This window comes from Phaethon lepturus, unplaced genomic scaffold (assembly GCF_000687285.1).
Source record: "Phaethon lepturus isolate BGI_N335 unplaced genomic scaffold, ASM68728v1 Scaffold54527, whole genome shotgun sequence".
NCBI classification, from domain to species: domain Eukaryota; kingdom Metazoa; phylum Chordata; class Aves; order Phaethontiformes; family Phaethontidae; genus Phaethon; species Phaethon lepturus.
Genome location: NW_010555123.1, coordinates 1 through 16,450, shown reverse-complemented (window position 1 = coordinate 16,450; position 16,450 = coordinate 1). Strand labels below are relative to the sequence as shown.

The 16,450-nt window shown below is 40.8% G+C and overlaps 2 protein-coding genes across 3 annotated transcripts; one reads left to right on the top strand and one right to left on the bottom strand.

Annotated features, from left to right (window-relative positions):
- The first annotated feature begins 240 nt into the window (after positions 1 to 240).
- Positions 241 to 4,773, top strand: TTPAL (tocopherol (alpha) transfer protein-like). Of its 2 annotated transcripts, none has more exons than XM_010292047.1 (4): positions 241 to 686; positions 1,405 to 1,598; positions 3,475 to 3,585; positions 4,329 to 4,773. In XM_010292047.1, the coding sequence occupies exons 1-4, from the start codon at positions 248 to 250 to the stop codon at positions 4,602 to 4,604; spliced, it is 1,020 nt and encodes a 339-aa protein (XP_010290349.1). In that variant the 5' UTR covers positions 241 to 247; the 3' UTR covers positions 4,605 to 4,773. The 2 variants fall into 2 exon arrangements, with proteins under 2 accessions (XP_010290349.1, XP_010290350.1); XM_010292048.1 differs by having other exon boundaries at positions 248 to 686; positions 1,405 to 1,496; positions 4,329 to 4,604.
- A 4,542-nt stretch (positions 4,774 to 9,315) lies between these two features.
- Positions 9,316 to 16,201, bottom strand: SERINC3 (serine incorporator 3). The gene is made up of 9 exons (XM_010292046.1): positions 16,040 to 16,201; positions 15,377 to 15,570; positions 14,241 to 14,320; positions 13,399 to 13,536; positions 12,359 to 12,528; positions 11,532 to 11,622; positions 10,944 to 11,121; positions 10,293 to 10,520; positions 9,316 to 9,544 (listed from the first exon to the last, which is right to left on the bottom strand). The coding sequence occupies exons 1-9, from the start codon at positions 16,073 to 16,075 to the stop codon at positions 9,406 to 9,408; spliced, it is 1,254 nt and encodes a 417-aa protein (XP_010290348.1). The 5' UTR covers positions 16,076 to 16,201; the 3' UTR covers positions 9,316 to 9,405.
- Between the last annotated feature and the right edge of the window lie 249 nt (positions 16,202 to 16,450).

Genomic DNA, 16,450 nt, shown 5'->3' with positions numbered 1-16,450 from the left:
TTGTTTTCTACCCGCTATGCAGGATAAAGAGATTAGAGAAACCTGCACTTTCTAATCCTAGGAAGAGAATTAAAATGTCTGAACTGTACTTCTGGCTGTAGTGCTGGTTCTTGCAAGGGCGGTCTTGTCATCAGGGAAATGAAGGGATACAGGACATAATAAATATGTAAATAATAAATATGCTTGCTACCGCATGGGATTGTTTGTCATGTGTGGCACTTGGTTTTTGACAGATTCCTACCACATTATGTCAGGAGACAGTGACTGCACCAGGACAAGTCCATCAGCGGGGTCTCCATCAGACAATGAGTTCTTGCCAGATCGGCCAAAGTATGTTTGCTCACTGTCTCCTGATCTCATTACCAAAGCCCGGGAAGAGCTCCAAGAGAAACCTGAATGGAGGCTCCGTGATGTGCAGGCACTCCGAGATATGGTGTGCAAAGACTATCCCTCTCTGGGGACCTGCCTGGACGATGCCTTTTTACTAAGATTCCTCAGAGCCAGGAAATTTGATTATGATCGAGCACTTCAGCTTCTGGTGAACTACCACACCTGTAGGAGGAGCTGGCCTGAGGTCTTCAATAATTTGAAGCCGTCAGCAATAAAGCCTGTCCTAGAGTCTGGTTTTGTCACTGTGCTGCCTCGTCTGGACCCAGAGGGACGCCATGTCGTCTGCATCCGTCCAGGTATTGAAATGCTTGAATGTCTTTGTTCTCCATCTTCGAGGTATGTCTGGGCCAAAAATCTGTTTCCTGCTTTCCTCTGAACACTGGTTACTTACACAGAATACATGGGTTCCCTTTGAAACTGGAACAGTTAACTTGTGAAGGGACACATTTGTCATTAGCCAACATTATACCAGTTCCTTTTCCTGTGTCAGCAATAACTGTAGTTACGTCAAAAGGAAAGTGCAGTGAGGTGGGTTGATTAAGTATTAGGTGATTCAAGAAAAGTTAATGTGTAGTAACTTAAATTGAAACAGTGCTGCTGGCCTATGGTTAGAAGCTTGTAATTTGCTTTGACAGTGAGAGAGGAGCCTATGGTTTTGACTCCCATGTAAACAATTGGAGCTTTCCGTGTGCTTTTGGTGCTGCCAGGCTTGCTGTAAATTTCTCTTCATTCATTCTTCTCCTTTCCATTTACCTGCTTTCTTTCTGAGCTGAAACTGCTTCTAATAAGCTGTGCTGGGTGGAGAACGGGGTTCTTAAAACCATTGCCTTTGCACCTTGAAGTAAACATGAGTTGCCATTTATTTCTTGTTTAAGAAAGGCTGCTCTGAACTAGGACTGTGGCTATTAAAGACTAACTTTTAAGAGTCCAGGAAAATAGAAAATCAGGTTTTGGAATGTGTATTGTTAGCTTATATTTACTCTCCGACTTACCATCCATGTCTTGTAACCTCAGACAGATGGACACCCAGTAATTATCCGATTACTGAGAACATTCGTGCCATATACTTAACGTTAGAAAAACTCATTCAGTCCGAAGAGACCCAGGTGAATGGAATTGTAATCCTGGCAGACTACAAAGGAGTCAGCTTATCTAAGGCGTCTCATTTTGGTCCTTTTGTAGCCAAAAAAGTGATTGGAATTCTTCAGGTAAGACCTGAACTGGTGGGAAAATAAGCTTCTTGTACATTGTAAATGACTGCTTCTGTGTCTAGAGTTCTTGAATATGTCACCAGAAATTTAATCGTCTTGGCTTTTACTAGCAGAGTTAAAACATGTCTCTGCTCAACCAGTTTCTCAGATCCTTGGCAACTTACCTTGCTTTTTTTGACTTTTGCATCCCTAAAACTAAATTTGCATTAGAAATGCAAATTCTGAGTTGGAACAGTAAAAATAGTTCTGCTAGTTAGTGATAAGGAAAAGAGAGAGAGAGGAGTGAATTACAGTTAGAGAGAAGACACTGTTTTGCCTGAATGCTGAGGAATGGCTCATTATTTAAATGGTTCCTGTTAGCCAAGATGGAGCAGGTCACTCACTGACTACTGGGCGAGTGCAAGAGCAAGTATTGCTGCAAAAATTTTGCAGAGAGGACTTTTGAATGAGTGTGACTTGAGCAGGATTTCCATCCACTCCCTGAAGGAAGAGAGGCTTCTTCAGCACAGGGGGCAGCAAAAGAGACAGTAATAAAAAGAATCTCCAGCCAGGCATTTGGAAGGAAAACGATGGAGAGCAAGTTAGAGCAAGGGTGTAAGCACAAGTGGAGTTGTACAAAATAGGAAGGTGAAAGGAGTGAGGGGTAAACTGGCCAAATGGCAGGAAGCTCTGATGATTTTACTTGATGGTTCTACCATACTATCTGGAGGAGTGAGATGAGGAAAACTTCTCTTGACTGGGTTCATTCCCTCATTACTCTTATTTGTGTGCTGTGTCTGTGGGGGGATAAGGAAGTATAGGGGGAATCAGGGGAGTTTATTGAGATGAGACTAGTGAGTTTATGAATGCCTACATAAGAACTCCTTTAAATTATGATCTAAATATGTCACTTAACTGAGCCCGTATTTAATTTGCACAAATAAAGTGATGGATGTCCTGCTGCTATTAGTAGAAGCAATTTGCAAAACAAAAGCTGAACTTGGAGAATTATGTAAAGGTATGGTGGTATATAAATGTGTTGCATCAAACTTGCTGAGCCGCATCTCTTATAAAGGTGAGCTAATTCACTGACCCTCATAAGGAGAGAAATACTCCTGCAGTGCATGTTGTCTGCTTTTCACTCTGAGCACTGACTGCTTGCTTTGTATATGTAGAGCTGGTTATAAGGGAAAGAAACTTCACTGTGGTACATGAGACCTTAATTGCTGATAATGAGCTTTTGCCTTGGAAAAATGTTTCCGCAAATAAATTTCTCCAGCAGAAATCCCGTAACTAACTGCTGTTTTAAACTGTCCTGTACAGGAGACACTGTTCTGTTGGCAGCAGAGCCTGTTTGTCTTTTGCAGTTAGCATGACAGAATAGTTGGAATGGCAGAAAAATAGTGATATTAGATTTCTTCCTTACATACAAACATATTTTAGACTATCTCAGGCACCAAATCTTGTAGTTGGAAACACCGTTAAAATCAGCCTGCTCTGGCTCTGAGCGTGGTGCACTCCTCAGAAGCTAGGGTCACCGCTTTGTAACTGCATCCGTATCAGGGTTGGGAATGCTCGAAGAACAGTGATTACCTAAGTAATCCTTTGTCAGGGAGATGAAGAACAACATAAGAAATGGAGGTTTACTGACAGGATTTCTCAATGCAAGGTTTTCTTGTCTCTTGACTTGATTTTTATGCCCACGGGTCTCATCCTAAGACTATTCTCTATTACAAGGTGTGTTTCTGTTGCTGTATTGGTTTATGTTGGTACCTCAGATGGAAGTTAGGGTGCCAGTGGGTTGTGCTGGCAGTCAGTCTCAGGAGATTTTTAAAAAGAGGAAGATGGCAAATGTTTTTTAAACTGCATTATAAAAATCTTCTTTATCCTTCAGGATGGATTCCCCATTCGAATAAAAGCTGTTAACATAATAAATGAGCCTCGTATATTCAAAGGCATTTTTGCAATCATCAAGCCTTTTCTGAAGGAAAAGATAGCAAATCGGGTAAGGATTTGTGTCATTTTAACATTAATGCTAATGCTTGTAAGTTCCTTGCTTGGTCACTGCAAGTAAAAACCATTAGAAAAACCTCACAGCTAGAAAAAAGTTGGTGCCATTTACTTGATCTAACTGTTCTTTTTTGCTTTAATTTTTTAAAATATGCCTGTTGGGAAAATTCTTAATGAGAGAGAAACTTTGAGAAATTTAATATTGGCATAACATTAATATGGATCTTTAGTACATATGCTATGTATTCAGGACATTAATTCCATGCCTGGGGATGGATTATTTCAGCGAGTAACACTTTGCTTATGAGGTGGTGTCACAGGAAATCTGTGTGGCCCATTCCTTGCTCTTCCGCCTTACACAGGTGTCACACATGGCACTAGTAGTCTCTCCATAGGACTGGTTGTAGTTGCAAAGGATGATGCTTTTTTTCACAAGGATAAGTGGACCATGAACCAGCTTGTGGATGAGCTGAATTTGGAACCTAGGTACAGAGTAGCAAATGTCAAGTCTCTCCTGCTGGGATTTAAGCTGCACAAGACTTGGATAGTCTCAAGACTTCTCTCACTAGTTTGTCTAACTGCACCTGCCCAGTGCTGTATGCTGCCACTTGTCCATAAAGACATCACTTCTAAAATTTGCTCTTTAACTCAAAGGAAGCTTGTTAGCTGTCTGGTTCGGTAATTTACTGTAAAGTGTTTGATACGCACCTTTAAAGCTATCCTTTGCTTTCTTCTCAGTTTTTTCTTCATGGCTGTGATCTGAATTCCCTTCATCAAAACATTCCTCCAGTGATCCTTCCTGAAGAGTATGGTGGTACTTCAGGGAAGCTGGACATCTCTGCATGGAATGAGCTGCTGCTAGCCTCTGAAGAAGACTTCCTGCATGATTTCTCGCAGCTGGTTCTCCCATGTGACAGCTCTCCCCATGACATGCTAGTGAGTGGGGATGCTGATGAAAAGCAATGTGATGAATCTCTGCGAGGCATGAAACCTCAACTCTATTACTGTTATTAACAAACCAGTGAAGGGAAGTTTTCCAGCACAGTTAAGATTTGTTCTGATAGGTGACATTGCGAACTCTGCCTTACTCCTAAACCTGCAGTTTAGGAACAGACTGCTGAGGCACTTTACACTGTAGAACCAAAGGAAGCTGAAGAGGGCACAACAGGGGCAGGGCAGAGTTCGGGGAGGATAAAAGCAAAGAGCACAAGTTGTGTAGAATACTTGAGGCTCATCAGCCTCTGTGTGAATGATGCAAAATGTCCTTTCTAATGATAAAGAAAAAAATACATTGCAGGATGGTAAGCTTGATAGTTTCTTATCCTCTCCATGCCCAGGTGAAAAGTGACAATGATGATTTACTAGCTTTGTGAACATCCATTCCCTTTCCCTTCTGAAAACACCAATAAGTCCAAGACAAGAAAATTGCTTTTGAACCCTGCAAAATGTAGTTCTGTCAGTGATGGTTGCTTAAAAACATGGAAGTCTAGCTTGGCAGTTGGTTCAGATTATGAGTTGGCATTTCTGCAGTATCTCAATATTTGGCTCAAATTAATACAGATCAAAACTTTCTTATACATGAATACCAGTACAGAGATCATCTCTGAAACGGTAGGAACAGTATAGTTCTTCCTAACTGTAGGAAGAACTATAACTGGTGGATTAACCACTATAACATCTATGCCTACATTTAGTATAAACAGATGCAATCTTAATTTTCAGAAAACAGGAAGGTTTTCAGATAAAGTACTAAGGCTTTTGGTTAGATAACAGCTTCAAATAATGAGGTTCAGGACCAAATAAGAAAAAGCTATGTCGGCCACCTTCCCACATTGTCAGTGTTCTTTTCTTCAGCTAGTTGTGATGAGGAATTGGGTAACTCATACATAGAATTTTTAAGGAGGCTTTATAACAGTTAGCATATAATGTATAGAAGGCAATACTTGATATAAGGCAGTAAGGTGCTTCTTTAGCTTGTTACTTTGGGCAGAAAATTAAGTCTGTGAAACCAAATGCGGACAGGCTATTTGAAAGCACATTCTTAAATTTCCTGGTATTGTAGCATTTTGTTCACTGTGCTTGTCAGCTCTTTTCTGAAATGTTACAATTTTGTTTTCAACTTTGTTGACCTCTTTTGTCTTTGGTTGTCATGTTCCTGTATGAAGTTAGACTTTTATCATCTCTGTAATATTTACCCGTAGCTTGTATGCCTGTGCTTCTAGGTCTTTGTCTAGAGACAGAACTAAGACTCCAATGTCAAATCAGGGTAAGATACCTATGTCTAAATAAGCTGTTCCCACTCCCCACGTTCAGTCTGTTTGATGGTCTTGAATTAGAACTTAACTCTCAGCACACTCTTTGCACATGTTTTTCTGCACTATAATACTGTGGAGATGGGAAACCTCACTAGGACCAGGAAAGCACACCCAATTACTTAAAGGTGAAATATTTCATTCTTTGGTGAAAAAGGACATCGCTTCTAATGGGAGACTGCTCTCTAGAGCACTTTCTCTGGATGAAATCTTTATTTAGTGCCAAGTGTGATTATAGCTACCAGTTATGTTTCTGTAAATACAAACCTAAAGCATCTTGAGGATTTCAGACATTCATTTTTCAAAGTGCCAAACTCTGTTTTGAATGTCTGCCTGCCTCTCAGTTCCCCTCCAGCATGACTACACTGCCAAAAAGAGACTCCTCTTCCACCATAATGACTTCCTGATCTGGCAGCAGACCTCGTCCTGGAACTAGGGGGTAGTACATACCATACTTGCCATCCAAGCACTGTAAAAGGAGACTGGGTTTTGAAAAGGGATAAACCATGAAGATTTTTTTCTGGGTGGCAGTTTGGAATTTGTGAGAACAGGGAACTCATCACTTGAACAGTTTTAGATTAAAGGTGGGAAGAGATGAATTTTCCTCATTGAAAGCATCTGATTTTTCCTACCTTTGTAAGTCAATTCTTACTCTTCTTTGACAGCTATTAACTTTAGTGCAAGGAAAAAAAAATGTACCATTTTAATCCACTTACTTACTTACTTAAAATAAGGTAAAAAGAGTCCTGCTACCCACTTCCTCCTCATTTCTGACCAGAATGTGCTGCGTGTTTTGCAGAGATTAATTCAGTTCTTTGTGCCACCTCGCAAGACAGTAGCACACAGCACCAGGACTTAGAAAGGTAAGTGGCTGCCCATACTGTTTGACTGCCAGACCATAGCGAGTGGTGTTTCTGTTGTTTTAGTGCCGCTTAATTCTAGCGACAAAGTACAATGAAAAAAAAAAAAAAGTAGGATGGACCATTTTTCCTAGAGGTGAAGGCATGACTGGTATTTGATACTCTTTCCTTAATTGTGCTGCAGGGTTTGAAGTGGTGGCATTTGACAGTTAACCTATAAGAACAGCTACTTTGATCCCCTTACATAACTACTAGAGCAGGAGGTTGAATATTCAAAATTTAATTTAGTGTCCTTCAAAAAAAAAAAAAAATCTAGTGGTGTTCACATAAGACTGAGGAACCTCTATAGAAACCAAACCCTTTTTCAGGCTTTTATATTCTCTTGCATGCCTTAAATAGTAGGCAAACTAGATCCATTTCTCCCTCCCCTTATCTCCTCTGCTCACAGAGAAACGAAGAATAAAGCATATGATTTAAACCTAATAGATAAGGCTAGATTATCAATGCTGAAAACAGGCTGGCTTATGCCTCCAGAACTTCTTTTTCTTAAAGCTGTCTGCTGGGCAGTTGATGTTGGGATGCTTGAACTAAGCCAGGCTTACCTTTGTCAAGCATCTGTTACTTCTAATTTGTTCTTTCTTGGCTTTAGAACTTGGACAGAGAGAGTTGCAACTTTATTGGGCTGTATCTCTAACCTTTTTTAGGTTTGTAACCAGTGCTTGGCTTGCCTTATGTGTGCCTGATGACTGAGCTGAGAATGCTCTTTGAGCTTTAGCACTTACTAGCAAAGAAATCAGTTTGTTCCCAAAATTTCTCATGTCAGCATTTGGAAAATAAACACTTAAGTATAGAGTCTCCTTATCTGCAAGTTAAAAGAATGGACAGGAAAAGCTTACAGGTTTGTTGTGGTGGTTTGTGGGTTTGGGTTTTTTTTTCCCCCACAGCAGTAAAACTTATCTCGGTTCTTTTTTCTGGAAACAAAGTTACTTATTTCAAGTAGAGGTTATATACCTTGCCCAGTACATAAGCCATCCCTGCCAAATCCAGCACATAATAATAAGGAAAGATACTTGAACTGCATTGGGCAGCCATGGCTTTTGGCATTAAGTGGGACAAAAGGTAGCTGCATACTGTATATACAAGTACTTGAATTTATGCTCTTGCAAATGGGTGTTACAAACCCTGAGGTATCTTCAGGAACTGAGTGAAGTGGGTTTTTTTGTTAAATCTCCTTTTGGCATGAGTTAATTGTAGTGTAATTCAAATGAATAATTTTGCCTTCTGTTGTATGTGGGCCTAGAGGTGTTGGTTAAGTGTACATCTTATTTTGACAAAATTTATTTTTATATTGCATTTTATAAAATGGAGTGGTCAAAATGTGTAATTTTATGATGCATGTCAGTGATTAAAGACATTGTAACAGCTGCTAATTTGATATTTTAAATATGTTTGCCGTGTGTAATCTTGGGGTGTTTTATTGCAGAAGTCAATAGTGACATATACTTAGTTCCACACCAAACACACAGTTACTAAGTGTAATTGCCACAGCATTACACTAGGGAAAAAAAAAGTGTTGCTTTCTACTGCAGCAGTTTACTTGAGCAACTTCAAGGAATAGGATATGACATTCCGAGAATCACATGGAAGATGCTGTTTGTTTTAAAAGAAACATAACATGACTTGCTATTTGCTGCATGGAGAAAATGTTCAGTCACATCCAACAGGACAGTCCAGCAGCTAATTAGCATTTTAATCATTGTATGCAGTATTTTGCGTTGGAGAATAGCTACTGCTGCTTAACACTTCTCAAGGGAGCTGGGACAGTTTCAGTAGTTAGTCTGCTTTATTCAAATCCATTTACAGTGCAAATGCCTTAGTGCCAATAATAACCATTTCATGTACATTATTTCTGTAAGCACATTAGACAAGTGAAATCAATTAGAAGCTCTATTTTTCCACCATAATCATAAAGTTGTTTAAGCTGGTCATACACTTACCACTCAGTATAATTGGCAAACATGCTGAAAGAGAAGTTGCCTCTTAGAAAGGGCAGGTTTGTTCTTAAAAGGAATTAAGAGTTAACCTGTTTTTCAACATCAAAAGTTCTGTTCTTTTGCTGAGGAATAAGGGGCTTTTTTTTGCCACAAAACAGAAAGGTAAGTATAAAATAAACTTTTGCAGTGGAATGTAGAAATCAAGCAGCATGGCTTACACTTCCAGGAACTGAAGCGTTAGCATACTAGTGCATTATGCTGAATATAATTGTTCTTTAAAACATATCGCTTCATATTTAGCTAAACATTACTTCTATTCAATAGAAAAGTTGTGGCTATTATACAGAACAGGTATTTTTCTTTTGTGCTTTGACAGCACAGCTATAGTGAATTTTAAAAATGCAGTAATAAGAAAGATAACCATGACTGAAGGTTAAAATAGAAAGGATAACTGATAATAATTTTGATCCTGCATCAAGTATTATGCAATACATACATACATAACTTTCTATCCACCTGTGTGTTAATAGCAACATAAGAAACAGTAACACAGACAGTATAACTAAAGCAATACATGAACATTTTGGCTTTCAGCAAGAAACTTTTTTTTTTTCTCCCCACTTTTGTACGCTTAGACAGATGCAGCAAGTTAACTGAAGTCCCTATTAGTAAGGACAAGAGGAGCCACTAAGGTCCAAAGGTAAAGGAGGAGACAAACCCAGCTGGAGGTTATCTTCACCCACACGGCTGGCCACTTACTTGTCATTGTCTTAAAATCTGCATCAGGGCTAAAAAGTAAAGAAGTAAATTAACAGATGTAGAAGGCATCTTCTGCAATTCCTTGCTATCTATCTCTGATATGAATCTGAAGTTGGAACAATGATTTGGGACATGGCAATGCAAGAGCCTTTGCAGGAGGAGTACAGCAAGACAACTAAACCAGCAATTTCCCAGTTGCACATGTTAATGTACTACTCTTAAAGGAAATCTTTCAGTGAGCTGTGCACTAGACACTAGATTCCTGATGGCTGCTGCCCTGTAAGCATATTTGCTAATTTATACAATATGGCAGTCCTGGGGAAAGTAGCGATAAGCTGCAGCAGCAGAGTATATGTCCAAGTGCTCCCAACAGATCTAGGGAAATCATATCTCCATGTAAGTGGCACGTATGGCTGTCCCTGCACATCCTTCCCAGGGTGAAGAGCCAGTAACATTAAGCTGGCCTCTGACAAACTTCCCAGGAGGCCACCTTGAGCCAGTTTCATATATATCCTTCCTGCTGCTTGCACATCTGAAGGATGGTGACCACACTTTCTGCCCTTGCAGCTGTGAAGCAGTCCACAAGGACTACAGCTGATGATCTTGTCTTTTTGTACATCTTTTTTTACATCTTACTTGGTAACACAAAATTGAGAAGGTACAACTCCAGAGCAACTGGCATAGGGACAGCACCTTAACCAGCTGGGCAGGAGTCTCCTACCCACCTAGAAACACTGGCTGGCACATACAGCCCATCACTTTCTGTCTTGCTCTTACCTGTACCAGTTCGTGAGTGTCATCATGATGTAAAGAGAGGCAAGAAAGAGCATGAAGTGAAAGAAGGTGTAGCTGTACTGAACACCATCCTTCTCGTTATCCATGACACGGCGCACTTCTCCTTCCTCTGCAGCCCCGCTGCCTGTTCCCACAGTCTCCTCCAGAATGGCACTGTCACTCCCAGACAGTGTCAGCTTGTTCACCTGGCTGTTACTTGAAGAGCGGATGCTGCAGTGTAACCCAAAGACAGACATGGTTAAAAACTCTCTTTTCAGTTAGCTGTGTTTGCTAATAAAGCAAGCAACAGATCACAATGAATGTCTGGGACTAGCAAATAACATTTTTTTAAAATCCATCTGGAAACACAAGGAAGGTCCCTAGAGATTTGTTTTCACCCGAGCTTCTGTTAACCTAATTAAACAGGGTTCCCAGTCCAGGTCTCATAACACATTCTGTTCTGTTATCTGAATTGGGCTAATAAAGCCTATCATCCACAAAACAGAATGCAGTTTTAATAGCCGAATTTGGGCTTGGGCCTGTAGACCGCAGCTGGATATTAATAAATGCATGTACATTTTCTAGACCCAGATTCAAACAAAAAAGGCAGACAAATCACAATTGTTCATCATTTGATAGCAGTGCAGATCCTACCTGGAATACAAGAGGCAAAGGACAAAGATAACCAATCCAACAACACTCTGGGCATCCCACCACTGTAGGGACTTGGGCGGAGCTGGAGTAGCAGGTACAACAGTGGTATTTGCTGGACCAACTGTGGGTGTAGCTATCTGGGTAATGATGTTCAGCAAACTCGGGTTACAGCTTCGTTCTGAAAGGGATTTCAAGGTAGATTAAAGAGAGGTGAGCTTTGACAGCATTAGGTAAGAAAAGATGACAGATGAGCTTACAATTTTTCATTCCTTTTAGCTGCTGATCTCTTTGATTCCCCAGAGGCAGTAATGGCACAGAATATTTTTCCTTCCTGTGAGCTAGGCAAGGGTGTAAGAAATAAAATCAGGATGCCCTGACACTGTTTTCTTTCCCCTCACAAACACCTCAGTTTAGTTCTGGAAAGAGGCAAGTTGATGGTTCCAGTAAAGTCAGCTTTACTGTCTCACTAGATTTTTATGGACACAGATCAGAAATCCCCACACTGTGATCTATTAATAACTATTGAGGCTCATCAACAGCTTCTGATTTCACACCAAAATATGTTACTCAAGACAGCCTATTGCTTACCAGGCTCATTGGACATGGCTGACCAAGTGAGATACATGGTGTAGAGCGTGATAACAGAGGACTGGAGGAGGCCAGAGTGAGTCTGATATTCCTGTTCAACGACAGAATAGCAAGCCAAGATCAAAAGGGGGATAGTTTTACTCTGCTGCCATAGATTCAACAATTAACTTGAAAAACTTTACTTTTTAGAAATGCATTGGGCTTTGTTCTATGTTTGAAAGACTGGAATAAACTTAGATTAATGCAATTTATGCAGTGAGCAACTTGTGGAAGGAATAAGCAAACCAAATCCAGTTTTTCTGTGCCCAAGACTCAGTTATAGGTTCTTACTGAGTTAATCCCAACTTGCTTAACACTTTTGTAGATCTGAATCTAGCATGTGATTTATTTGAGCAATAGCAGTTCAGAATCAAGTAACATGCAAGCTTCCTCTCATATTAAACATGCTTACCCATAATTTCAAAGCCACAGTATTAAGCTAATAAATTCCCAGCTTATTTTGCTTTTCCCTAATGGATTTCTCTGTTCTGCCAGAACCTTCACTACTAAAACCACACCAGCAGTGCCCCACATGGAAACACAGTCCAAAATTATGCTAGCCAAAAAAAAACAAAAAACAAAAAACAAAAAACAACCAACCTATCTTCAGGAAATATGTCACTACATAGTTTGGTTTCAGAGAAAGATTTTTTTGGTAAATGTTCCTAGCTAGCATAGCTATGATGATAGCCAAATTTTAAAGTTCTTACGTCTGACTGAATTGGTACTACACCCTTCTTACCTCCCTGCTTTGTATGTCAGAAGAGAGTAACAGAGAAAAATAATACCTGAACTTTTGGAAGGATAGAAACAATGGAGACAGCAACACACAGGATCATATTAATGCTTATGAAGAACTTGTTCTCAGTGCAGTCATCAGGCTTTGTGTAGAAAACATAGAAGAGCACAATAAAAACCACTGACAAGGCATAGAACAAGCTTGTACAGGACAGCAGAGCTGGAGGGAAAAAAATGAACTGTTACAATACGCATGTAGTTTAACAGTACATCTAAGGTGATTTAATGACCACCCACCACTGTAAAGACACAGTCCCTCTTCCTCAGTTGGAAGTCTGGTTCAGAAAACTAGACTAGCAGAATGCATTTTTTTTTTTTTACTAGGTATGGCTAAATTTCTGCTTTGGCTCACTAAGTAGCGTAGCTCAGAGGAAAGCCAATGCTGCCACCAGGGGAGTAAGTCCTGCCTTTCAGCAGTAGTTTAATTGGTTTAACTGATGTCAAGCCACAGCATCAAAATGAGAGTGCTTTTTGCACACTTCTAATAGGCTATTTACAAGCCCTTAATTCCCCCTTCTATGCCAGAGGCCACTCATTTTCATTTCCATTCTGCCATGTTCTTTATAAGAAGCTACAAAATGCAGTTGCGGCACTCAGTTATGAGCAAAGAACCACAACAATTAGCACTTTGTAATTTAGTCGTCAGCTCGGGAGCATGAGCTGAGGCATGCTTTGTGTTCTACTGCAGCCGCTGTCATCAACTTAACTGACTTCCTGAGGACCTCAGCAGGGGAGGTGGCAAAGCAAAGTTAGAGTTGAAGAGATCCAGGCTACTAGCTCTGCACTCGCACTGCAAACTAGCCACGTGTTGTTTATTATGACTGTCAGATCTGCTAATGACAAGCCTAGAATATTTTACATTTTATTTCATGAGAAAAAGGCAACACTGCAGCTATTAATTCCAAATGTTTACATGAGTGAATCAAGGAGACTGTGAAGTGTAATTCTAGGTATGTTTGCAAGCTAGTAAGTGATATTCTACAGAGTACTGGCCAGCAGAAACAAATCCTTTACAGGTTAAGATTCCTACCTGCATACCAACATTTAGAATTTCCCTCCTCCATTCTCTCAACCCAGCTCTCATTCCAGGAGTGAGCAAAATCCACAAGAAGCACCAGCTGGATAAGAATGAAGCAGAAGGCTCCACAAACACCAATAGCAAACCAAGCTAGAAAAGGGAGCAAGGAAAACAGGGTTAGCTTTCATCATTTGCATGTTACCCCAGTTTAAAAAAAAAAAAAGTTCCTAATTTTACTGAAGACAAATAATGTAAAAATCTGAAACTATATTTAGAAATGCAAATACTGTTGGCCTCCATCCTGCAGAAGCATGCAAGGAGTCCCAGCTATTCAGGGGTGCAGCCTATGCTAGTCAAGCTGAGCATGGGAATGTTTAGCCCAACATGTTTTCAGAATGAATGCAAGATCTAACACAAGACACCTTTGCATACATAAGTACCATCATGCCACATTTCTTTGAGGATTAACAACCCTTTCAAGTTCCTGTGATGTAGCTAGACAGCAAAGGTTTCTTGCACAGACTTTTCAGAGACTCTACGGAAGTATTTAGCATTTGTCAGTGTTCAGAGCTGCCTCTAATCTAAATAGTGTCAGAAGGCTCAGCCCAGTAGTGATTGTGTCATTGAGCACTGAATTATTAATGCTCAACACCTATGCACTTGAAAAGAGATTGCTTATTGCCAGAAGTTCAGTTGGTCACCAAAATACCAGATGAACCAAGATACTCTGAAGAAGTAGGACAGAATCTCTGTCTTCTACAAGATAACTTTCACTAATGCAACCATAGCCTGGTAAGTGTGTGAAAAGCTTTGAGTTTATTAAACAGAATTCCATCATTATGTATTAACTGTACCTCTTGTGAAAGGCCCTTCAGGAATGTAAAACGCTCCAACCATGATCGCCACAATGGCAGCTATTTTGAAGAACCAGAACCTTGAAAAGAAGATATAAGTTGAAAATATTGGTCTTACTCCGCACACCAGTAGTCATGTTTTACATGATCTGCAAGTAGCTTGCTGTACATAGATGAGTGTCTAACAGAAATTTAAAGAAAAAAAACATTGTATTCAGTGGGATTACAGATAAAGATCTTCACCAAATCAGGGGGAGAGGGTGAAGAAACAGTCAATACATTGGAGATATGGACTGACAGAAATCTCAAAGTTCAAAGGCAAATACAGAGCATTGCACCTGGCTGTGCAACAGGACAGACTGGGGGCTGACTGGCTAGAAAGCTTTGCTGAAAGAGGAATCCTGCTCCAGCAAATGGAACGCGAGTCAGCAGCTCAAACTTGCAGGGAGGAAGGCTAACTCTTCAGCTTGGAGAAAGGAAAAAAGAGATACAATTGCTGTCTTCAGCTGCCTAAAAGAAAGGTGTAAAGACAACAAAAACAGACTCTTCTTGCAGGTGCACAGTGAAAGGGCAAAAGGCAACATGTGCAAGTTGCAAAAAGAGAAACTACAATTAGATATCGCAAAAAATTGCATAGGTTGCCCAGAGAGGTCAAAGCATCCCCATCCTTGGAGACATTCAAAATTGAAGTAGACAAGACCCCGAACCACCTGCTCCTCGTTGGTCCTGCTCTGACCAGGGGGCTGGATCAGATGATCTCCAAAGGTCCCTTTCAAATTAAATGATAATCTAGTCACCTAGCTCTCAACTAACCCAGTTAAATCAGTAAATCAGAAATCTGAAACCAATTTATGCTGGACTACTGAGTCATACTGGCCTAGTGAACGACTCCATGAGTGCTGGAGTCAGGCAAGGAAGGGGATGTAAAGTAACTGAAATCCACCATCTCTGCGGAAACACAGAGGGGTGCCAGGAGCACCGCCCTTTCGGTAGCTTTTTAAGAGACTTAAAGTGTTACTCTATTCAGTTCAAAAGAAACTGGAGGCATAAACAACTTGCCACTGTGTTCAGCAAAGAAACTTCAGACGAGAAAGAGAAGAAACAAGTCAGAAGGACCAAACAGCTCACACACATACCCATTGTGTACCGAGGCTCTTGGATCATTACTTGTTTTCACTTCTATCATGAGCAGAGAGAGAAGAAAGAAGAACACTGCCATGGCAAAGCTGATTCGATAGACAGCTCTGTATCCAACAAACACATCGCAGCTGACAAAACCATTCATATGCGGTATCCGAGTATGAAGCCCCTCATCACAAAATCCAGGTATCTGAGTAAAGACACATTTAGTTGTGAATTTACGTCTGTATTTGCAATTACATTCTTTAAGCACTCTCACAGCTAAGGCTCTTAGTTAGCTCTTCTGAGAGATCTGATAACAAAAGACCTTGTGCTTACCTGGCCTGCACACACTTTATTATTGTCTGTCTTTCCCCATGTCATCACTAAAAGCATCCAGGAAGATTAAGATACTAAAGCAGCAGGCCTCTGATAACAACTGGCCCTCTTCAGGTCTGGTCAGGTTTCAGAGACCAGGCACATACTTAAAAATGTATATTCACTGATCTTGCTATTTCAGCTAGAAGCTGTTCAGTACGTGCAGTCTCTTAACTCAGCGGACAAAGCATGACTGGGTGGTTGCATCTCTCATGTAATCTACTCCAAATAAAGAGAATGAATACTCAGTGGCACAAGTAATGGCTTTGCACACAGTTAGAAGGAGGTTTTTCCCTCCATACCTTTTTCAGCTGCTCTTCCATCCCTGGTGCCAGCATAATGCAGGCAAGAACAGTGCTGAGAAGGAGGAGGAAGGCATAGATAAGACGCGTCACTGTTGAATTCTTGCTGTTGGGACAACATCGGCACAGTAAACACGAGGCACCGCTGCACAGACAGGGAATCTGAAGGACAGAGACAGAAATAGTAAGTGCATTCCCCTCAGAGCTGACACCGGGTACACAACGGCACCAAGAGAGGAAAACCCGAACTCCATTTAGAGGCACCTCCCTCCCTGCCGGACCGCCAGATAAACCGTTTAATCTGCATTTCTGACTGACATCGCGTTTGAAAACACCCGTAGATAACCTGGCTTATCAGCCTGGGCTCCGCTCCCGGGGGGCCGCCGCCTGGCAGCGGCCCGCAGCGTGCCG

What these genes read in the sequence shown, in the direction of transcription:
- SERINC3 (XM_010292046.1), bottom strand. Translation starts at nt 16,075, where the DNA reads ATGCTGGCACCAGGGATGGAAGAGCAGCTGAAAAAG. An exon ending in TGAAGGGCCTTTCACAAGAG is followed by an intron (nt 13,537 to 14,240) that starts GTACAGTTAATA and finishes TCCCTTTTCTAG; the next exon opens with CTTGGTTTGCTATTGGTGTT. An exon ending in ACACTCACGAACTGGTACAG is followed by an intron (nt 9,545 to 10,292) that starts GTAAGAGCAAGA and finishes TTTACTTTTTAG; the next exon opens with CCCTGATGCAGATTTTAAGA.
- TTPAL (XM_010292047.1), top strand. Translation starts at nt 248, where the DNA reads ATGTCAGGAGACAGTGACTGCACCAGGACAAGTCCATCAGCGGGGTCT. An exon ending in AAGTGATTGGAATTCTTCAG is followed by an intron (nt 1,599 to 3,474) that starts GTAAGACCTGAA and finishes TTTATCCTTCAG; the next exon opens with GATGGATTCCCCATTCGAAT. An exon ending in AGGAAAAGATAGCAAATCGG is followed by an intron (nt 3,586 to 4,328) that starts GTAAGGATTTGT and finishes CTTTCTTCTCAG; the next exon opens with TTTTTTCTTCATGGCTGTGA.